Consider the following 24,942-nt stretch of genomic DNA (forward strand, 5'->3'; position numbering starts at 1 on the left):
GCAATATAATGATGTACCCCCTTTGAAGCAAGATAATTAGACTGTTATTATACATGGTGGTTTGACACTTTTATATCTTCGATGTATTAGCCAAAAAAGATCACAAATATGATTGTGTTGTACTTGAATGCCTGGACCCATTTTCCAAATGCAATTGTTTTTCTAATTAATTTTTTAAAAGCAAAGTTCTACCATATATGATATATGGAATATATTCTTAATTGCAGTTTTTGGGGGTGGGGGGTTGGGGTAAAGGAGCTGGTGCCCTTGAGATTCTACAAAGTCATTTTCAAATATTTGTTCTGCAGAATATCTCAAAATAATATCACAAAATGAGGAAGTTTAAAAGAACTACAAAATCTTACTTACAAGCTGAGCCCCCTAATTTAAAAAATCTATAACCTTTAACTATTTATTAGACATTTCTACAGTTCTGATCAGTAAAAACTTCATCACAGCTGAGTGCACTGGGGACACAAAGAAAGAGCCCAAGGAACTCTGTGGCAGGATGATGGATGAGAGACCTGCTTTAGCTGCTCATGGACTCCTGAGCCCTGTCGATGGAGGATCACTCTAGTTTTCCACATCAAATCTCCTCCTCTCCGACTTTACTGTCCAGACCAATAAAATAGGACAGCTTTAAGGGAAACAGAGTGAACATAAAGGATAAGAGGAAACACCAAAGGGGAGAACCACTCTCTGAGCAGTTTAAACACCACGGGCACCTATAGAAAACACACAGGCCACACGATCGAGTTGCAATGAAAGGGACAATGAGAGTGATGTTGATTTTATTAGTTCTGAAATGTGGTACAGGGCAAAGTACAGTACTGTCTAACAGATGGTCTTCTCATAAGGGACAGAGCAAAACTGACTCAAAAATAATTAAATAGTGCAATTATTCTCCAACCCTTGGGAGCATGTAGCTGCTCAGTGTTGTGGTCAGATTGTAAATATGAATTTATGGCATAGGACTGTGGTCAGATCATTGCTATAAATTCAGAGCTCTATTTGTGTACTTTCTCAGTAGTACTCAAAATGGGGACTATTAAGCTAAGTAAGCAATGTGCTTTCCAGACACCTATTAACGTTGCTGAATTATACTCAAGGCAGGCTTTATATTTGTTAATAAAGTAGAAGGGTGTGAAACAGGAGGAGAGAACATGTCAGTAACAAGTGAGTATTTTATATTGGAGCTTTCTCTTAGCTCTGAAGTTGAAAAGGATTTTAAGAGATCGTTCAGCTCATTGTCTTGCCTATAAATAGGTGATAATTTAAATCATCCTAGAAAAGTGTCAAGTTGTCCTCTTCTGGAAAATATGTAGGTAGAGAGTCTTGAAAATTATTCTTAGTTGCTCATCTCAGTGTTTAATTATATTTTATATTAAGAAGGTTCCTCAAAGGATACCTGGGATAGTAACCCACTGTAGATTAAGTATAAGAGAATATCTTGATGGAAACACATCTTTAGACAAATTGTTACTCGCTGAATAAACTTTCTTACAGAGACATAAGTGGCAATCATTTGGAGATATGTTCAGTTTCCTGACAAATATTTGACCCAAAATGGTAGAATGCCACTGATTCACAAAACTCTGTGCTGAATGCCTTCCTGTGGGGGTATTATGGGGAAAGACTTTGTGGCCAGTCAGAAGTACAAAACAAGTCAATTGTCTGAGATTAGGTCTAATGCATACTGTCTCCTAATTGGTTCTTTTCCAACTCAAAATAAATTAAACCAATCAGCAACTTTTTCTCTCTTGGGATAATCATTCTAAGATTCTAACAGTCAACAACAGGAAAAACATCTGCAATGATGTCACAGACACACCTGATTCCAACCAGTTGCAGGTTTCCAATGTGCTTTCTATGAGAAAGTCAAGAGGGTGCCACTCCCTTCCAAGGATAATCCTAATCCCTGACTTCAACTTCTTGCTACCTACGCCATCTGTAAAGGTTACCTATCCTTAGACATATTAGGTAGGTGGGGCTATTACATCCTTAAGACAACCTGAACTTTCCTTTCTTCTGCATCCTAAGAGGAAAGGATCAATTCTGAGTAAATATTTAGTGAATTCTTGACAAATCCAAAGCACTGATCTACTAAGCATTTTAGCCATTGACAGATGTATTTTCAAACCAAGGCATGTTCTGTCAGAAGACTACAAAAATATTACTACTTCAGGGTAATAGTCCTTCCTTTCATGTATATGCACAAATACATGCATGTGTGTGTGCATATATGCATTTGAAGGTAAATATTTACCTGCTCCCGTTGTACGTCCTCGACTCCAGTCACTATACACTGAACCTCCTTCATGAGAGGCTCTCACCCGATACAGGTATTCTTAAATGGAAATGAGATGCAGCAAGATTAAAATAATACTCATATAAACTAATAAGGGACTGGCAGGGAGGGAAAGGGGGATGAATAAGAGACATGCAACATTTAATTTAGAGGACCTCCACATTACCTGTAAAAGGCTGGAGACCACCCTCGTAAATACTCTGCTCTTTTCCCTGGTAAACCAGAATGGAGTCATTTCCCCTGCAGTTAACAGCACTGTCAGTTGATAGGCATCCATCCAGATTGACTCTGACAGCACCGCTGGACACAGATGCCAAGTTAACGACAGCACCCCGTGTAAATTTAACATCCTTCATGCAACCACCGAAACCTAGCAAATAGTAAGGGATTAGTATCGCATAAAGGGCTTGAGTCATTAATTACCAATCATTTTTGTCCTCTGCAGTACTACATTTTGAGGAAGGGGGGTGGTTAGACACAATTGCTAGACTTTCAAGTCTTTCTTGGGAAACATTTTATGCCTCCTACTTTTTATCAAGCTAATTTGTTGCAAAGAAATATAGTTCTGTTATTCGGAAAACACATTCATGGATAATTCTAATTTAACTTCTGGTACTGAAAAAGTATTTGTTTTACCTCTTTAGGCCCACATTTTCTAAATTCTGTTTCTTCCCATAAAAGAAAATTTAGGCAACTTCATATTATGGTAGGGGGATAGCCCCACGTCTCCTAATTCTGAAAAATTAAGTGACTATATAAGTCAGTTTTAAATGCCAAAAAATAATATTTGAATTAGCATGATTATTCAATAAACTCATCGGGGAAAAATACACTCTGAGGATTTTATGCAGAATAGCCGGAGAGAGAACATAATTTCAAAATATATTAGAATCCTGAAATATTGCCATGAATTGCATAACAAGCACTTCAGAGGTACAGAATTTAGCCTGAGTTACAGCAGCCTACGGAAGAGCTGTCACTATGCTCTATCGTTTTTCACAGAGTTCCATAATCTTGAATATACAAAATGGTCACCAGTTTTACATCCCCATTAGCATGACAGGGGCCAGCCTTCAGTGATGGCAATAGCAACACCATGAGATTTCATGGACTGTGTCTTCTACACAGGTGACCTTAGAACACCCAGTGTGTAGTACCATTCTGTGAAGTTTAACAGAGAATGCATATGAAATGAATTTAGAGTATTCGCCACTTTTTTGTTAGACAGCAAACAAAGAAGGCATCCAGTCAGCCAGGGAATAGCAGTGACTTTGAATTACATGCTATTTTGTGAAAACAGAGATCAGCTCAGTGAAGTCTGGCAGTACTCTGCGCAGAAAACTGCACGAAATTGGGACAAACAGGACCTAGTTTGAGATTGCTGTAGCGTGCATGTTCTCTCTCTCTGAACAAAACACTGTAAAGTTTGAAAGGCCTCAAACACATGGTCAGCTCTTTTCAAGATTAAAGCACAGCAGCAGGAAATGGAAATAAAATATAATGCAATGCATAACAGTAAAATAAGTTAATAGTAACAATGACCATATTGTTCTCCTCAGCATTTATATGATGTGCTATTATGCCTTCTAACACATTAAGTTGCAGCCTATTTCCTTTTAAATGTCTTTTACTATTATCCACATTTTTTTAATCCTGACTGATCAATACTGCTAGTCTATCTTAAACACACAGTAGACACTCAATAACTTGAGTGAATTGAATTGAAAGCAACAAAACTCAATATAAAATCATTGACTGGCAAATTCAGAAGCTAAGAATTTTAATTTATTCAACAGTAGTAATTTTCTGATGGCACATAGCTGTAGTATCAAAATTCTCTGTACCCTAACTTCCCTACCAACAAAATGAGAACAGTGGAAGGGCAGCTTGGCAAACAAGTGCTGTTATAAGAAATGCTACATTATGTTTTGAGGGGTACATAGTTTTAGCTTTGCAGGATGAAAAGAGTTCTTCAGAGGGACAATGGTGATATCTACAAAACAGTGTGAATGTACCTAATGCCACTAAACTGTACGTTTAAAAATGGTTACAATGGTAAATTTTATGTTACCTATATTTTACCATAATGTTTTAAAAATTAAAAATTTAACAAAAACCATAATAAAAATTAATTCACAAGATGAAATTTTCAATTTGGGAAAGCCCAGGGAGATACGTCTTTCTTCATTTTGGAGATGAAGAAAAAGGTCCAGAGAGTTAGTTATAAAATGAAGTTTGTAAGTAGAAATCCTCCTAAGGAAATGGTCCTCTGGCCCCAGGCCTTGGAGACTGCTGAGCTCTTGAAGCTGCTGAGCTCTAGTGCAGGGTCCTTCCAGTGGCATCCTTCCGGTGGCAACCAAAGAGTTCAGTTAATGTTGTACCATGCTTTCAACTCTATACCACCAGAAATGCTCCCAGCCACCTAAAACATTTGAATGGGATGTGAGGACAAGAGGACAAAGGGGATGTTTGTGAGAGGAGTAGAAATGCCTTATTTTCTTACTCCACTACCCTTGTGAGAATCCAAAAAAATCCCCATCCATGCCACCACCCCGGGCCTCTAAATGCCTAAAAGGTAGCCCAGAGCTCTAGGGTGACTAATCAGGAAAACATTAGCCCGTCTTCTAGGGAAGGCAATACTGCTGCAGGGTGCTTGACTTGGCAGGCCAGCTAACTTTCAGCCCCCACTCCCTCCCTCTCCATGGAAGGGTTTGGGCAGAACATTGCCTGTGAGACCACATGCCAGACCCAGGCATGCCCAACCTAGATGTAAATGATTATCCTCATTGATCATTCTAAGAAGATAAACTCTCATCATCCGAGCTGGCACATCTTCAGCAAATTATGTTGCCCAGCATTTCCACAACAAGAAATAAAATTAGTCTTGTATCTGATTCGGAGAAGATTACAATGTTAGTGTATTAAAAAAAAAAAGTAGTACTCATATGACCAGAAAATAGAGCTTCTGATAAAAAAAAAAAAGGTGCTAATTAAGAAGCAGAGGAAAGGAAAAAGGTTTTTAAGACAATTGATAGTGGGTTGAAAGAAATACATTAAGTGAACATGATTCGTTTTAACTGCAATTGACTATGTTCATACTGCACCTCTGTATTGTGATTAGTCTCCCTGATCATCGTATAAAACATGCAATTATTTATATAGATTAGTGTCTCTCAAAGCATCTGAGTCAGAATCTTAGAGGACAAGGGTCCCTAACATCTGTATTTTTAATAACCATTCCAGGTGATGTCAATGTATCTTGAATAGTAATAATAATAGCTAATTTTGACTTCCATGTTCCAGCTACCGTAGGTCAATATTTTTTCAGTGTTTTGAGAACCACTGATATGGATGCTACTACACTAATAAACATTTAATATTACTCATAAATAAAATACCTTCCAGTATCACAGACTTAGTCATAGCATGTAGGTAAAATTATTCCCTTTGGGTCTATGGCAATATTTTAAACTTCTGTTATTATCTTACAATTTCAGTTTTAACCATGTCTTTAGGACCATCAATAATAATGGGTTTAGGGGTAATTCAAAGAACAAGGCTGTATATGCAGGGTTTTTGTTTCTCACCTTCATTTTTTTTTTTTTTTCCCCAGAAGCAAACAGGATTAAGTAATCTCACTCATACAAAGGGTTTTCAAGTTCTTTCTAACCTCAGAAACCTGAAAACCTGGAGAAGTTCTTATACGAATGTAATATTTTTAGCTGCTGTTACACCTTAAGTGCCTTGAAAATGTCATTACTGTCTTACACCCCAGTTATTCATTAACTCCTTACTACTACCCTTCTAAAAGTCTCCTAAGAGCTTGCCATATATTTTCTATTCAAAGGCATTTAAATCTTTATGTACTTACCAAATAGGCAAAGACTGCTTCATGAAAATTTTAACCATTCAGGGTACATAGATTTTAAACTCCGTAAAGGACCTTTTCCACACTCGGAAGTGTGCTTGGTCCCATCCTGGAAATTACTGTGCATTCCCCACTTTACAAAGGAGCATTGACCAATGCCCATAAAAGAGAGCACTGATTGTAATAAGGAGAGTTGACGTTATACCAGGCTGCCTGAGAGAGACTTAGTGTCTTTCTATCTGCTTACTAGCCATGTGACCTTGGGAAAGTTACCTTCCTCTCTGTTCTTCAGTTTCCTCATCTGTAATGAGGATATAAATAATAATGCCTAACGCACTTGTTAGTAATAACTGACTCACCTATTCTCACGTAAGCTCTCAGAACCATGACTGCCACAAGAAATGATACACAGATTTTGTTAGCCTTTTCAATTAATTATTTCTCTGATTACATTCAAACTTCTATGAGTTAACTTCTTACCTAAACTATAAGTAATGCACTTTTCCTTTCTGTTATGGTTGCTGATAACCTACAATATATAGATTTTCACGAGTATGTTTGGAAGTCAACCAAATACACCCCACATTTTTTTTACACATGAAAGCTCTACTGAAAACCTATGGAGACAATTAGCATTTATGTCAAAGAAAGAAAAGGCAATGAATTGCATTGATCTTTTTTACTAGCTATGCATACCAACTTAATTTATTTTTTCATCTGTAAATACAAATAATGATCACTATCCAACATATGAGGAAATACATTTATATGAATTATATATAATTATATATTATATTCAATTATGTATGTATACACGTATATTCATATATAATTATATATCTCACATATAATTGCATTATATATTTTAAATTAATAAATATATAAATTACAAATTTTTCCATATAAATATCATCTCTGGGAAGCACCTCAGGTACCTTATTTATAATCAACATATTTATTGTAATATTTCTTCAATAAATAGTAATTAATATATGTATATATAATTATATACCACATATATAATTACATGCCACAATAATATGTATATTAATTACTATTTACCGAGGACATATTGAAATAAATATGCTGATTATAAATGATGCCATACTGTTAAGGGTAACACACAAAACTATTTGAAAAAGTGTTCCATTTGTTTTTAGGGTTTAAATTTCTCCAGAAAAAGGGGTGTTGTTGGGTGCTGCTTTTAGCCTGAATCTATTGCTATCTCTTGAAACACAGAACCACCAAAATCTGTCAGCACTAGGGCTGTATGGATTTGTGAATTCCTCCAGATGGAACTTACCTTGTTCCAAACACAAATGTTGATAAGAGTTCAGCAGCTCCTGTGGGATTCCTCCCACATAAACCGGTGAATTCACTACCAGTGGCTGGGCTCCAGACTCCGATGCGTGCTTCATCAGTCCATTCATACTTGCTGATATGAAAGAGCCTTCCTTTTTAATAATGACTTTATTCCACTTTCCATTACAATAGGCTAGCCCCAGCAATAGATCCACTTGTGTAAAGGCAAGACTGGTATTTAACCGGAAGCTCAATATTCCACTTTTCAGCTCCATCTGTATTTTATATTAAAAAAGAAAGTAGGTATATAAAAAGGCTGCAGAAGGGCAGTTTGGGAGAGAGCAGAAGGACAATTTCTTGAAGAAAAGTAAAACAGTTCCCTGAAAGCACTCTATAGAAATGTGTCACTTTATCCTAAGTTTCTGCCTAGGAACGTAGGAAATCCTTTTCAAGCTTATGGCTGACATGAAGAATGTTGTATTGATGTAAACAAATTCGTATCTAGTAATGATTAGATGATGTGATGCAATGTTATATAGACCTAAGGTTTATTTTTGCTGCAACACAGTTAAAAGATTAAAGCCCTGTGTAAGTGACTGAATGATTGAAGAGAACAGAACAGTTTGAACTATGACTCTTTGAATTTTTAGAAAATGAGAAAATACTACTTCATATATCAATTTAATTTGGGGGAAAATATGACAAGACAATAAGAAAATGAAATGTCAAGCTTGATTAAGCTTATTTTAACTGGCTAGTGAACTCAATTTCAAATTTGTAAGACATATTTTGATTCAATATTTCAGTTTTATTCTAAATCTTTAACATAATTGCTTCTATGTGTATTCTATTAGATGACTGTACCATTTTCTAATGTGAACATATTTCACCCAAATTTTCATAGTAAAAAATAAGTTCATAGATTTTCCTTCAAAATGTCTCATACTTTTTTTTACCTAATATATTTTTACTTTGTTAGAAACATATCAGTGACCATAGGATATTTAAAATCTTGAGATCAGTTAAGTAAAACAAATTAAATCATGCCAGATGCAAACTATGGATTTTTCCATAAAAGTATCATCTTCAGGAAGGATCTCAGGTAAGCAATTGTTCATTTGTCTATCCCCTTATTCAATAAATACCGAGTCTCTTACAATGTGCCACATACCTGCTGCTCTAAGGTAAACACTGCTCCTAAGAGTCATGCTGTCTAGTAGCAGAGGGAAACATGTGGGAGCAATACCACAATCAAGACAGGAAAGGGGTAAAGTGAAAGCAGAGAACAGAGGAGGCTTTTTGCTCCCTGGAAGTTGGGAAAGGTTTAAAGTAAGATTTTAGAAAGTATATCAGATTCATGGAGGGTCCCTCAAGAAGGGGGACTAATATGCACCACATGAGAACATCAGGTTTAGAGAAAGGCACCAACTTAGGTAAGACAAGGGGTACATATGGAGGTGGGAGCTGAGGTAGTGTCTTGCCAGCTACGTAGAAGCCAGATTTTAAAGGACTTTCAGTGATAGGAGGGTCTGGTATGGAAAGAGTGTTTGGTGTCTGTCTGAAATCATAACTCATATTCTTTCCACTATTACCTTGCACTAAAAGCTTACCTTGCCAGAAATAAGAAGTACATACTGAAAACAAAATCTCGTCTACAATTCAGGAAATGCATTAGGAAATCCATTTAATTGTGAAAACATATTGAGAGTCTTTAAAATAAGGACAATGATGATGCTGATGAAAGGGAAGACTCGATCTAAGAAGTATTTGTAAAAGCAACTCATTAGGACCTGGTAAAAAGGTAAATGAGTTAGATGAATGAAAGAGAAATTAAGAACACCTCTCATCTTTTTTGGGTAAGTAGCAGAGTGTTCTGCCATCATCACGTTATGAAAAGCATTTGAAAGAAAGGCTGAGGGTTGTTGTTGACAAGGAGGAGGGGGGAGTTCATTTTAGATATATTAAGTTTGAAATGCCTATAAAACATCCAGATGAAACTCTTTTTGAGGAAGTCAAACATAAAGATATGCAGTTTGGGGACGGCCCAGTAAAATGGAGAAAATACATCACAAAATAAATAAGATTATTCAGTGAGTGTAAAAAGACTGAAATAAAAGGGAAAAGATTAGTGTCCTCAGCAAGACTAATGTTTTAAAGGGACAGCATGGTAGAAAACAGTTCTTTTAAGTGACAATGATCTCCTTAAAGAAGCTAAGAGAACTTAATGAAATCAGGAGAAACTAGTGCTTTGGAAAATCAGTAGGGAAGAATAAGAAAAAAACAGAGAATAGCAGAAAAAGAACAAATAAGGTAAGAAATAAAAATCACTGGACTAGGAAATGCAGGGGTCATTGACCACTTTAGAAAAGTGATTTTGTAGGAAGGTGTGGTAGTGGCAGGAACCTAATGTACAGTCATTTTGGGGACTGAAGTGAGATGAAAAAGTGGCAATAACAAAAGTAACCGCTTTCAATGCACTTGACCATGAAGGTAAGGAAAAGTACAGTGGAGGAGGCTTCATAGACAAAAGAAAAAACACTAAGGAAAATAAATTTCAATCATTCCATATATTGAGAGAAAAGAGCCAATTGAGAGGGAATAGTTGAACATACAAAGAGGGGAGACTGTAGAACAAGTTCTTGCAGAAGAACAGATAGAATCTGGGATGATGGTAGACATATTTTCTTAGTTGTAAGCATGGTAATTTTTCATTTGTTCCCCTGAGTCAGTAGAGAGTTAAATTTAGCTTGCCTCAGATACAGTCAAGTTGATAGACAGATTGAAAGTTGAATATGTACGCTTGTTTTTATCAGGAGAGTGTGGGACTACCTGACGACATTCAGGTTATAGTGTTTCTAGATCCTAAGATTCTTTTTCTTTCACTTTCTACATCTAAAATACATTAGAAAATCCTGTAAACAATAGATATTGTTTAATAAAAGAATTGGAGCCTTCAAAACAAGTTCTCATGCCCGTATTAGTTTTCCTATGGTGTTTAGCAATCTAGCTACTAGAACTGAGAAGCGAGGTGGCTAGACTGATTGATCAAGGTTTGTGAAGTCCAATACAAGATACAAAATCAGGGCATTGGTAGAAATACTGTCGAAGAAATACATTATGGTGGCTCAGGTAAGGAGTGAGTTAACTAGAAAGTGGGCTGATAGTCAATGGTGTCAATGCCTTGGTGAACTTAATAAGAGACTGAGAGAGCTAGAGGGATATGAGGTTATATTTTGGGATTTAAGGTTTTGGCAATGGAAACATTCTGAGTTTATCAAGTTCCAGGGGATAACCATGCATACTGAAGTAAGTCAGTATAATAGAAAGAGTTGTTGAGGGGTAATCTGTGAGCAGCCTCAGTCCTCAGATATGGCAGACTGTAATGTACGGTTTATGAAAGACTGCTTCCTTTACAGTTGCATGGGAAGTGTTAAAAGAAAGCCAAGCACATAGTGGGCACTCAGTATATATTAATGTAAGTGTATTGATTTTTTTGTTTGTTTGTTTTGAGACAGAGCTCTCTTGCCCAGGCTGGAGTGCAGAGGTGCAATCACAGGTCACTGCAGCCTTAGACTCCCAGTCTTCAGCAATCCTTGCCTCAGCCTCCCAAGTAGCTAGAACTAGCCACAGTGCCTGGATAATTTTTTACTTTTATTTGTATTTTTGCAGACAAAAGGTCTCACTATATTGCCCAGGCTGGTCTCTAACTACTGGCCTCAAGCTATCCTCCTGCAATCCCAGGCCTCTAAAAGTGCTGGAATTATAGGAGCAAGCCACTGTACTCAGTCTTAATTTTTTATTTTTTTAGTAAAGTTACTTAAAGTTAACAGTATTATTTAATACAGTAACAGAGCAATGAATGGAGGAAGGTGGAGGGTGGAAGCGTGGCATAGTAAGGCGTATAGACCTCCAGTGCAGGCATATGGTCCTCAAGAGGAGGAGCCAAATGGTAAACATCTTTGTATCCTCCACAGTATATGCACATGTAGATGACTCAGCGATGCTCAGTGAAGGTCACCACAGCATGAGCTTATTCACATGTTCACTCATTCATTCATTCAACAACATTGGTTAACATGATAATTGCTAAGGCTTAGGCACTGGGGATACAACTACAAAGAAGAAAACCAAGGTCCTTGGATTTATGGACGTTACATTTCAGAGAAAGAAGCCAACAATACACAAGAGGACAAATAAATATTTAAAGAATCAGAAATTTTAATAAATACTATGAAGGGATAAATTTTCATTTCCCTTCTTAGCAATATTGGCATTGTATATACTAGGAATGTAAAAAAAAAAAAAAAAAGTGAACGTATCTTAGACTTTTAAAATCACCAAGACTTGTATTTAATTGTCTATTTGTTTAGAAATCAAGAATCTAAGGGTAGGATGTTCATATTTTTCTCCTGTTTCTATGCTAGTTCTTTAAAACAACTTTTAAGTATTAACATTTTTAATAACATACTTAACAGTGGTATCAGATTAATGATTAAAGACAAAGAAAAGCAGTTACAATTGCCCATTGTATTAAGAGAAATGTATAAAAATGTTTATAGCAGTTTTATTCATTGTAGCAAAACATGGGAACAACCAATACATCACTGGTAAGAGAAGAGAAATACTACACAACCAAGAAAATGTATACCTGTGTGGACACATAAATGACTCAGAAACAATGTTGAGTGCTAAAGAGAGAGTATAAAACAAATTTTACAAATTTCAAAAGCAAGAATTTGTAGGCATTCATTAGGTGTTCAAACTATAAAAATGCATGTGAATAACAAACACAACATTCTGATTACATATAACATCTAAAAGGAGATGGAAGCAGGACAGGAAAGACTTTATAGATAGACCAAAAATGATAATATTTAGTTATCAGATGTGGTGGCAGATTCAGGAGTGTTCACTGTATCATTATACTTTATTATCTATATGTCATATGAAAAATATATAATATATATTCTTTTGAAACTCATATCAAAAGATAGGGAAATAGTGTTTTTCATATCTTAAGATACTAAATTGGATTTTCTTAATTCCTTATATCTAGTCTGTTTTCTTAAAATGATAATTGTTATAATTATCATTTTAAAAAATTACTAGGATAATAAAATACAAAATATTTCACAGGACTTCCAAACTAAAAATGACTTTGGGAAAAAAAAAAAGAAAACAAACGTGAATTTGTAAAGAAACCCCAATTAAGTGTAATGCCAACACGTGGTTTATTTATTTTATAGTTGGGTCTGATATTTTAAAGTAATTTTAATCAAAGTAATTTACATACAGCAAGAAAATCAGGTCCATCTTTGTTATAAACGAAAAGAAGCAATCCATTTAATTGGTCAGTTCTGAACTTAAAGGAAATCTCAAAGTTCATTCCACCATGAAACATATATGGATGAAGTTCCAGGAACCCTTTAAAGATAAAAAACGTGTACATGTTAGCATGTGTAATACAACATTGTCAGCATTGTAAGGGTAATAAGAAACTCTAGGACACATTCTGCCACTGAGTAAATCTCACAAAAGAAGATGCAAATCAATGTTAAGAAATCCCTTTTTTAATCGTACAGAAGTGACAGAAAGACCTAGATATATTAAGAAAGACTTTGATATTATACTTTTTAAGAGGAAGAAATTTGCTCTGATACTATACTTTCTAAAGAGGAAGAAATTTGCTCTCTAAATCATTGGTTGTCTGCATCATGTATGATTATTACTGTTTTAGGTAAGTATTAACAATAAGTAGTTTGCATTGACTAAAAGAAACTCAGAATGACCTTGATGAAAACAGAACAATAAAAAAATGCAGATTATATTATTAATATCATATGCCTTTTTGTGCTGAAGGCAGTTTAAGCAACTTAATAACCAACCAACTTAGCTATAAATGTAGGAGGCAGAGATGGGTTTTTATTTGATGAACAAGCCAGGTATTCCAAGCCACTATCATCCCTCTCCCCTTCCCCTGGGTGGAAGTCTCTGCTGTGATCAGGCAGAGACTCAGTGTGTGTGTCAGGGGTAAGCTACTGACACTTACACCTCCCCTTTCATTGTAGCCTTTTGAGCAATGGCAGGGATAGTGGTTCTAGTCTCCAGCTCTCTCTCAATGGCCTTCTTAACCCATTACTTAGCCGAGAATTAACTCTTAAGAATATTGTTCTTCTACATAATGAGATAAATAGGGATTTGTGGATTAACCTAGTAAACAAAACTCCTTGAAACATCTTTCTGAGTGCATTCTAAGTACACATCTCTAACTGCATTCTAGTTTCCAAACAACTGACTTGCAAATGGATATTGGTAATGTTAACATATGTAAATCAAGAACTGCATGGGCTACCAGAGATATTATACATGGATGTATACTTATGAGTCTTATAATTTATATTGTATATTCAGACATCAAGAATATATTTGTGTGCACCATTGGAATAACTAGGTATTTCTGTGATACTAGGTTCATATGAGGTCAAGTTAATCAAACAGGAGAGATGAAATTATACAAAGGATAGAACATAGATTTTAAGTGAACACTCATGTCTTTTTTAGAGCATTACCTGCTCCTAGGAACTGAGCTCCCTCATTTAATGAAGCAGGGCATCCCTCCCAGCTGTTATACACGTTGATTTGTTCTTCAGAACTCTGCCAATCCAGAGGTTCCCAAATAGCCGACGGATTGTAATTCTTCATAAAATGTACATCCTTGAGACAGCCCACAAAACCCTTTTGGATTATCTCTGCAGGAGTTTATAGATATCAAGAAATATGTATTTTGAAAAATTCTTTTCAAGCAATTAATTTTATGTGCCATTAAAATCAAAGAAATAGGCACTAGCTCTCACCACCAATTTACTGCAAGCCTCTTAATGATTCATGTAAACACCACACCATCAGCTATAGTAAATGATAGGAATTATAATGTTTAGCACTGGTTCAAACCCATCATATCTGCAGAAACAGATGTTTATGCAGAAACCTTGGTTTTGCAGTAGCAAGAGTATTGCCTTTTCAACTAACACAGAAAATTCATCTGCCACTAGCCTCAAAGATAAAGTACTATAACTTTAAAAGTTAGATTTGAAGGGAGTGTTTTTATTTAATACGTAGTTTGTAGTTTAGATTCCTCATCTATGAACCAGTCTGTTACTGAAGTAAATCAATAATTTGGTTTCATTTTTTGGAAATGTATATAGTGTTGACGTTGAATGTGGAACTCTCCAGACCAGGTAGATGTGGGGTTCATAAATAAAGTGAATAGGGTGATAACAGAAGGTTGAGACAGAAAATGTGCAAATGAGTGATTTAGAGAAAAAAGCAAGAAAAAAATCAAGAGGAGGAGAAGGCACACCGAAGTCGAATTTCACACAGCCACTTCCTTTCCTATGAGGGCAAAGCTTAGTTTTCAGCTTTGAGTTTATGAGAGTTTTATAAGGCCAATTTACATAGACAAAGTAAAATTGTTCATTCATAATGGAGATGTGTCCTTTACAGGAAGGGTTCTTAGTATCAGGATATTCTCTCCTTCTAGCACATGAAAATACTATTTCCCAGAAGGGCAAAAAACAAAGGCTGTGTGTGTGTGTGTGTGTGTGTGTGCACGCGCGCACGCACGTGCACTAGAGGGACTTCTCTATCAGTCTTAAGTAGTTGAATGAAAACCCTGTCTAATCTAGAGACATTTCTGAGGAGGTAACGATAATCAGCCTTGAGAATTCAATTATACCCTTCTCCTAAATTTGATGAACACTTTCTATTCCTTTTGATCTTCATCATGATTCCCTGAAGACTACAACCCATGAACAAATTATACTTATCTGGGTCCTAGCTTATTTGTAATATTTATGTAGTTATATTTTAACTTCCTGGGAGAGACTTGGAAGGCACCCTGTGATTCTTAATGAGGACTTGGGAAACAATCCTAGAATTATTAGCATTTGCGTTTTAAGGATGATATTTTTTCCTACCTAAGGTTAATTCCATTCATGTTCATTTTAATTAGTTGCATTTTAGAATATGTTCTTGTGCTCTTGTTCTAAAAATATGAGAATCACTTTGTCTGTAGCTCAATTATAGCACTTACGGCATTAGGTTGGAATTACCTGTTTATACGCCTGTGACCTCTATTGTGATAAAGACCACATTTTATTCATCTATGAATATCTAGGCATTGGTTTAGTGCCTATCACACAGTATTCAGGGAATGTTCTTCACCCTAGAGTATAAATCAAGCTCATAGTTTTCCATTTCTGTGTTGTTTCACATTCAATTTAAAATCTTACAAAAAACGATGCATAAGTCCTAAAATAACATACCTTTGACTGAAAGTATTATAATTTATTTCAGCAAAAGTTTTAATGAATTCCTTTTATATATCAAGAACTGGGTACTAACAATATAAATACAAGTCATATGGAATACACGGTTCCTTTAAAAAAAAAGAGAGACCTAAAGGAAATTTTTGGCACGTTAATATAGAAAATATAGCATGAAGTAGAACATAATACTTATTCTTACTTTAAAATAATGTAAACTGGTTCTATTCTAAGTTTGGACGACAACATATAATATACCTTACTAAACTCACCAGAATCCTTCCTGAGGATGGTATAACTTTGCGGCAGCCCTCCCAGAAAGACTCCTGTGTTATCTCCAATAACAGTACTACCATTCAGGATGGCAGAGGAACCTAGAGAATAGGAGATGAGAAACACACCTTCACCAGCATACTCTATTTTTACTAACTCATCAAATAATAAAATCCTTCACCAGCCTTCGGGATACTACTCTCTTGGTTCTCCTCTCTCCTCATTGCCTGTTCATTACTTTTCTTCACTGGCTCTTCCTCAACATCCCAGCATCATGACGTTGGAATGATCCAGACTGCCTCCATGTCAGGCCTCTTCCTTTCTCTACCCATAGGGACCCCCTAAGTACTCTAGAGGGATGAGTAGGGGGCTGGGTTCCAGTATGAACTACCAGGGCCAAAGGCCAGGGTAACCTGGTTCTCTGACTGTGTGGCATAACAATGGAAATCCCTGTTCATATTTCTAATGCCCACCTTCTTTGAGAGGAGAGGCAAAGCTATTTGTGTTTGTTTTTCCAGAGCCTAATCCACTCCAATTAGCCCTACTTACATCTGTTCCCTTGGCTTTCAATACCATGCGGTGTTCAGTTTTTTATCCTTGAGATAGTTTGCTGAGAATGATGGTTTCCAGCTTCATCCATGTCCCTACAAAGGACATGAACTCATCCTTTTTTATGGCTGCACAGTATTCCATGGTGTATATGTGCCACATTTTCTTAATCCAGTCTATCATTGATGGACATTTGGGTTGGTTCCAAGTCTTTGCTATTGTGAACAGTGCCACAACAAACATACGTGTGCATGTGTCTTTATAGCAGCATGATTTATAATCCTTTGGGTATATACCCAGTAATGGGATGGCTGAGTCAAATGGTATTTCTAGTTCTAGATCCTTGAGGAATTGTCACACTGTTTTCCACAATGGTTGAACTAGTTTACAGTCCCACCAACAGTGTAAAAGTGTTCCTATTTCTCCACATCCTCTCTAGCACCTGTTGTTTCCTGACTTTTTAGTGATTGCCATTCTAACTGGCGTGAGATGGTATCTCATTGTGGTTTTGATTTGCATTTCTCTGATGGCCAGTGATGAGGAGCATTTTTTCATGTGTCTGTTGGCTGCATAAATGTCTTCTTTTGAGAAGTGTCTGTTCATATCCTTTGTCCACTTTTTGATGGGGTTGTTTTTTTCTAGTAAATTTGTTTGAGTTCTTTGTAGATTTTGAATATTAGCCCTTTGTCAGATGAGTAGTTTGCAAAAATTTTCTCCCATTCTGTAGGTTGCCTGTTCACTCTGATGGTAGTTTCTTTTGCTGTGCAGAAACTCTTTAGTTTAATTAGATCCCATTTGTCAACTTTGGCTTTTGTGGCCATTGCTTTTGATGTTTTAGTCATGAAGTCCTTGCCCATGCCTATGTCCTGAACGGTATTGCCTAGGTTTTCTTCTAGGGTTTTTATGGTTTTAGGTCTAACATTTAAGTCTCTGATCCATCTTGAATTAATTTTTGTATAAGGTGTAAGGAAGGGATCCAGTTTCAGCTTTCTACATGTGGCTAGCCAGTTTTCCCAGCACCATTTATTAAATAGGGAATCCTTTCCCCATTTCTTGTTTTTGTTAGGTTTGTCAAAGATCAGATGGTTGTAGATGTGTGGTATTATTTCTGCGGGTTCTGTTCTGTTCCATTGGTCTATATCAGAGAGACCTTTCTTAACACACACACCCACACACACCCGCACATACGCCCACAAAACTTTCCCTCTCATCTTGCTTTTTCATTCTCAGAATTTATCACCACTTGATATTTGTTTAAATTTATTTTTTCTGTATTTTGCTGCCCCATTCCTGCCCAAAAATGTAAGTTTTACAGTGTTCTCTTTGCTCCTTGTATCCAGAGTGCCTAGAACAATACCTGGAACATAATAGGTACTAATTAAAATTATATATTTCCTGAATAATTTAATAAAAGCCTTCATCATTATACAGGTACAGTGACCATGTAATAATTACATAAATGTGGCAGATAGGGTAGGCTGGAGCAAAAACTAAACTTAAATGTGAAAAAAAACAGGATGTGTGTCCCAAGAATGCTTCCTGTCAACTGTGTAAGTTAGGAAAAAATATTCACTTTTTTTTTCAGCCTTGGTTTTCCTCATCTCCAAATGCAGGCAAAAACTGCTTTCCTCTACTTTCCTTGCTTTTTGGAAGTCAAAAGTAACACGAGAGAACATAACTAAAGGTCCATGCAAATTGTAGAGAACTGTAAAAGACATAGGTAACTTAGACATAGGTGACTTCATTCTTTTCTTTTCTTTTCTTTTCTTTTTTTTAACTGAAGACCTTCATGGATGAAAAACTGGTTGCCAGACTGCATCATTTTAGGAGCATCCCAAAGGCAAATTCAACAGCAATATAGATGGAATTGAGTAGAAATGATGGCAAAATAAGGATGTAGGAATATAAACAGCAGAAAAGTATGGCAACACCAACATATCAACAGGGCTATTTATACATATCGAAAATTACTTACCCGTATATATCCCATCAAGAGTGATTTGGCCAAAAGCCTGATGCCTAATAGCAATTATTTCATGCCATTTTCCATCACTATATTGTTTACCACGATCATTAGTTGTAGTTACTTCCACTGGTGACCCCTTAAGGGAATGAATGAATAAATAAATGTTTATACACACATATCTACACATAAACACACACTTACATGTTTGTTATAAACCAATTTACAAGTTTCAAAATTATGATCCTGATACAAGTATGCATACATTTCAAACAGAACTCAAAATTAAAGTTGATGTCTAGCATTATATTGGCTTCCCTGTGATGTATTAATACTTCCCTGAGCACCACAGTGCACAGATCTGTAAAGGTCTCATCTTTGCAATAAGAATTTCTTACAAAACCACTTGCATTTTCTGATGAATATAGCTATTCACCAGAAAGGGAAAGAATTTTCTATTCTAAAATTTTAGACTTTACTTTTCATGGTGTAAATATGAAAAAGAAGAGAAGAATTTAAAACTAATAAAATACCACTCAAAATGAGTTCTGAAGATAGAGAGATGTCAGACAAGTCATTCTTATCTTCACAAAACTATCAATAACAAGTGGGAATGACATTCACCTTAAAAACTAGTCAGTTATGATACATTAAACATAAGGGTGGAGTTAAACATAATACACAATGCTTTGAAGTCAAAATCCAATATTTATAGTTCTGGCTAAGGTAATCATATAATAGTTAAAAATGTGTTCCTAAGTGATAAGACATAGGAAATGGCAGATATTAAGAACAGAGTTTAGCAAATAGGAGATAATAATAATAATAATAATAATAATAATAATAATAATAATAATAAACTGAGAAAGAGAAATAGAACAGATGCCTGCCATGTCACTACTTTCAAGAAAAGTAAACACTTTTCCAGTATGTTATAGTAGCCTTGGTTACCTATAGTAACATTTTCAGTGTTAAGAGAATAAGACTAAGTGACAGATATCCCAACTTTGTCACCAACGGCTACTAGTACTACTATTAAAGAAAACTAAAACAGAAATTACTCTAAAACTTCTAAATGGGAATGAATTTTCTTCTTAATAAAGTTGATTTACTTAGCAAGAATAAATCTCATTCTATTAAAATCTTTAAAAATTAAAAAATAAGATTGGGTAAAATATTATCAAAACATTTAACTAGCAGAAAATTTTACCAAACTCTAATAATTTTGCTATACAGTTTTTTTCAAAAAGAGAAAATAGATAATTGTTTGATGTAATGAAGCTGAAGATGTATATTGAAAAACATACAATGTTAATCATACCATGTTTAGTATGATTTCTGTTTATCTTTCTCTGAAATGGCTTCTGTGATATAACATGTCCACTCTACACATTTAATTGGCTCCTGTCAGGCCTCATAAATAGCTTGACAACATGTATGATATACAGAATTTCATGTTACCAAAGTTTAAAAAAAAAAAAAAAGCTTTTAATTTCCCACGAGTATGAGTGGGTTGCCTCTCACATGGACAATATCCCAACTTTTACAGACAACTCCATCAGCTAGAAACATGACCATCTGGCAAGTTCTAGTCTTGTATTTTTGCAGGCTGACTTTCTTTTTATCTGTTTTGTCTACACACCCTTTTATTTTCTTCAACCCTATTCCAACATTTTAATATTTTACAAACACACATTTCATTATCGTAGTTTAATAATTAAAACCAGAACTGGTGTCGTGCCCAATTAATGTGCCCTGGTAGCATGCCCATTAGTTTTTCCATTAGTGAATTCAACAATACTAATGGGATTACTAGCATGGGATGCTAATTGGGCGTGACATAAGAAACTGGCTTACTTCTTAGCATACCCTTGCTAATGATGAAATTAATGAGCATTTTATTAAATGCTGTCTCATCAAAGTGTACTTAGTTAGCGTTAAAATTGTTACAAATGATGCTGCATTCTAAAGATCAGGTGTCTGAGTAAGTGGTTCTTCATATTTTGTTTGGCAACAATCTGAAGCATTAATAGTTCTCTACATCAGAAATCACATTTATTGGAGACAAATTCAAGTTCATTACCTACAGCCTCAGCATGCCAAACTCACTTTATACTTACAGCAATTTAGAATATCATTTTTTGAAGATTATTTTAAGACTACTTCCCCCACCAATGAAAAGGAAAGAAAAATTCTGTGATGACTTCTGGTGTCATATTATTCATGTTGTTCTTTCTATTTGGAACATATCAGACACATTCAACGGATGTTATTCGGAATTGTTTTAAAGCTTTCATTCTCACAGTTTCCTTCCAAGTAAAGCCAGAATATGATGTGAATTTCCTGTTAATGTCACTGAACATAGAATATTTAAGGGATTAACATGGATCATTACTGGTCACTAAAGTATTATCTGATGAAGTATATTCAATTGCATTTAATTAAATGAAGAATGGGAAAATTATAGCTAATTGTTGGAGATAACAAAAAATACAATAATTAAAAGTTGTAGTTAACTTTTTTTATTGTACCTTTTAACAATGGCAAATGTCCAGTTTGTAATATACAAACACATTTCTAATTTTATGTACTATGAAGAATCTCCCTTTCCCTAAATATTTATTCAATAGAATGCCTTGGATAGTTGGATGACAAACCAAATACATTTTTATATCTATAGCCTCTATATTGTATTAAATTGCTATATAAGGAATTTATTACTGATTTTATTAAGAAATTTTAAAAAGAGCAAAGTACATGATGATTTCATGTTATTTTATAAATATGTGCTATATAATTACTTTAAAATTTCTTGAAATTCTCTTCATAATTCAAAATTTAGCTATTTTGAATGAATTCAGTAAAAACAATTTAAAAATTGCCATCTTATTGTTTCCTGATAAAAATCAAATTATCTGAAAAACAGAGAAGTTTAAACAAGACTGGGCATGGTGGCTCATGTCTATAATCCTAGCACTTTGAGAGACCAAGGTGGAAGGATTGCTTGAGGCCAGGAGTTCTAGACCAACCTGAGCAAAACAGCAAGACTTTTTCTCTAAGTTTTTCAAAATAAAAAAAATAAACAACAACTAAAGCTTTATGTAATCATCACAAGCTAGACGTTTTAACCCAGAAAAATGGATAATTTTCTTCAGTTATGAGTAGTAGTAGTATCTTACCAACCGTTTTTGAGTCAGTCAACCAGGTAATTTGTCAATGGTCATTTATTTACTGAGCATCTACTATGTTCCAAAGACTGTTCTAAGTCCTGAAGAAGTATCTGTGGACAAAATATTCATAGACTTTGCCCTCACTGGATCATGCAGTCTGATAAGAAAGACACACTAAGTACATAATTACTTGTGTCATGAGTATAGTAAAGTATTCACTAGATAATCTCGTCCTCATTTAAAGATTAGAGGAGAAAAACTGGCTTAAAGTGGTACCCAAAGTATTTAAAATATAAATAAATGTAATGCCAATAGAAGGCATATGAAATAAACTTCTATACTTTTTTAAATCCAGGGTAGCTCTAACTTCATACAAGAAGCTGCATTGATATTACTTTGGAAAAGGAGAGCAAATAAGAGAAGAGTATTCAAAATTTTCGCCATCCCTCAGTTTTAACACTTCTTTGTCTAAAAATGAGTGGGGCTTTCATTATAAATTTAGAAAATATGTTTAGTACCTGCTTTAGAGTATAAATTCCTTGGAGGTAAGGAAAGACACAGTCCTTGCTAGCATGAGCTCATTGTTTCATATATAGTTAGCATCATGACCCATGAGCACTTAGTGTAATGCATCTGATTACATTTGCTCAGCTAGATCCCAAGGCCATCCTGCTCAACCCATACCTTGTATTTTAAACAATAAATAAATTGTCACTTTCCTGAAAACTCAAGCAGCTTTTACCTTATGGAGAGATACTACTTCAGATAAAAATTTACTTACTAGACATCATTAAACCCTCCCCACTCCTTTAGCCCCCAACTTGGTTTTAGCGATTTTTTTTTTGAGACAGGGTCTTGCTCTGTTGCCCAGGCTGAAGTGCAGTGGCTCAATCTCGGCGCACTGCAACCTCCACCTCCCAGGTTCAAGCAATTCTCTGCCTCAGTGTCCCGAGTAGCTGGGATTACAGGTACCTGCCACCACATCCAGCTAAGTTTTGTATTTTTAGTACAGACAGGGTTTCACCATCTTAACCAGGCTGGTCTTGAACTCCTGACCTCGTGATCCACCCACTTCGGCCTCCCAAAGTGCTAGGATTACAGGCATGAGCCACCGCACCCAGCGGCTTTAAGAATTTTATTAATACTTGGTGGGCACCTATGGACCATGTCTACAGCTTAGGGTTTGGCTACACAGGGTAGAGAGAGCAACTGGGAAAGCTAATAGCAGTGATGAGTACTCTAAGTAATTGTGTGAATGAGAAGGGTAAGGGGACAGAAATGAGGGGCAATGCCCTGTGAATGTTTCCCTGAACTCTATTACCATGCTTTGCACCAGCCTGTCCAGGTGATCACCGTAAAGGAGATGAAAAAGATGAGACCTGCCAGATGAGTTTCCTGGCAGCCATTCTCAGTTAAGCAGTTTGACCTCTTTACCCTCCTATCCTACAGAGTTTTAAGGTATCGCATCCTTTAGAAAAAGCAACACCACATGTCAAAAGAGATGGCAATCATGCTTCAGATTTGGGGAAATTATTTTTGGATTAATTCTCCGATGACTGTTCCATGTTTGGTAGGGGGTGACTATAAATACTCAAAATCTGTGATGAACAACCAATGGCCAGAATTCCAATGAGTGTCATTCTGTTCATTTCTGTGTTCCCAGTGCATAACTGTGAAGTCCAATAAATTCTGAGCAAAATTTCATTGAATGAAATAATTCAGTGCTATTCAAATAATTTAATTCAGTGCTAGTTCTATCCCTAAAACACTCTATGACCCTGGTTAAGCCACTTCATCTAAAGCACGGATGAAAACAATGTCAATCTCAAGGGGCTACTTCAAGAATGAAATGAGATCATTCATGGGAACCCACTTTGTATACTTTAAAGCTCTATAGAAAAGTGGTCCCGTGATTAGTTTTTCTCCATCTGGCTTCTTCTTAAATATCTCCAGATACTAACTGGTTAAAGGGGAAAAGCCAGATTTTTCTTTCTCACTAACAGTCTTCTATTTTACTGTACTCTCCCCTTTCTTTTTCTGATTTTTGTTGATTTTTTTAACTTAGCATTTGCTCTCCTTTCTAACCTTGTTAATTTGGATGTCCTGCAGAACACTTTTTTATTAGTAGTAACTAACTTATTTTTCTATAACATTTAAAATCAAACATTTGCCCTATTTATTTTAAGAAAACAAAACATCAGTATAACCTATTCCTTTATTCCACCCACACCCCGCCACTCAGCTGATACCTTCAGAACTTTTAATCCACTCATTTTTCCTCTCCTTCAATTCTTACTAATTTTAGCAACAAATGATTATTCACGGTTTTTTTTTCTTACCCTTGCTATACTTCTCTTCTATTTCAAAGATTCTTATTTGTCACTGTAAAACAGAGTTCTAGTCACTCTATCATTAAATATTTAGGCATAGCTTAATATTGCTAGATTTATTATTCACTGATGCTTCTTCTTTTTATATTTCTGACTCTGTTATTTTTTCTTTTGGCTAGATTACTTACTGAAATATTTCTTTCAGTGAACAGTGCACAGATGGATTTTTTCTGAATTTATGAATATCAACAACCATCTTTCTTTCATGTTGAAAAGTAGTATAGCATTGTAGCTAAAATCAGGGTTTTTGAGCTCAGTTGCTTGTGTTTATAACCTGGCTTGGTCACTTATTAGGGTTGTGACTTGGGGAAAATTAACTTACCTGTGACCCAGATTCCTCACCTGTAAAATGGGTTTATTAAGAGTATCTACCTCATAGAGTTGTTGAAAAGTTCAAATGAGTTTATGTGCATGTGTAGGTGTGTGTGTGTATGGGTATATGTGTGTATGAAAATGTATAAATTTATGTATAGAGAGAGCACTTACAATAATGCCTGGCACAAAGAGGTCTCACAGAAGTATTAACTTTGCTTAATCTTGACAGGAAATTGATGAGTCTTTTCAATGGATATATACTAAATTCCCTCTTAAATCAGATATTCTCGCCTATTTTTGTTTCATCATTTTATGTTATCCCTGTTTTTCTCGAGCATGTGCTTTTTGTTCTCCTTCTGAATCGCTTCTTAGTGACAGTAGTTGTATCTATCTTGTTTGTGTCACATTTTTATTATGTATTTTGAGAGATTTCTTCAACTTAATCTTCTGACCTACTAATCTGAGGTTCAAAGTGTCTCT

General features: G+C 35.4%; 1 protein-coding gene and 1 long non-coding RNA gene across 2 annotated transcripts in view; one reads left to right on the forward strand and one right to left on the reverse strand.

The window, feature by feature from the left end:
- Nucleotides 1–24,942, reverse strand: part of USH2A (usherin) — a 798,346-nt gene that overhangs the window by 442,651 nt on the left and 330,753 nt on the right. Inside the window, exons 22-28 of the mRNA XM_023203737.1 lie at nucleotides 18,600–18,726; nucleotides 16,075–16,176; nucleotides 14,048–14,227; nucleotides 12,772–12,902; nucleotides 7,480–7,753; nucleotides 2,475–2,678; nucleotides 2,267–2,347 (exon numbers count right to left, since the gene is read on the reverse strand). Of these exons, the coding sequence (XP_023059505.1) occupies nucleotides 2,267–2,347; nucleotides 2,475–2,678; nucleotides 7,480–7,753; nucleotides 12,772–12,902; nucleotides 14,048–14,227; nucleotides 16,075–16,176; nucleotides 18,600–18,726 (1,099 nt within the window). The remainder of the gene's footprint in view (nucleotides 1–2,266; nucleotides 2,348–2,474; nucleotides 2,679–7,479; nucleotides 7,754–12,771; nucleotides 12,903–14,047; nucleotides 14,228–16,074; nucleotides 16,177–18,599; nucleotides 18,727–24,942) is intronic.
- On the forward strand, nucleotides 1,845–16,271 carry LOC111537125. The gene is made up of 3 exons (XR_002729911.1): nucleotides 1,845–1,980; nucleotides 8,458–8,580; nucleotides 16,078–16,271. It is a non-coding gene; the product is annotated as an uncharacterized LOC111537125 (long non-coding RNA).

The sequence above is a fragment of the Piliocolobus tephrosceles genome, chromosome 1 (assembly GCF_002776525.5).
Source record: "Piliocolobus tephrosceles isolate RC106 chromosome 1, ASM277652v3, whole genome shotgun sequence".
NCBI classification, from domain to species: domain Eukaryota; kingdom Metazoa; phylum Chordata; class Mammalia; order Primates; family Cercopithecidae; genus Piliocolobus; species Piliocolobus tephrosceles.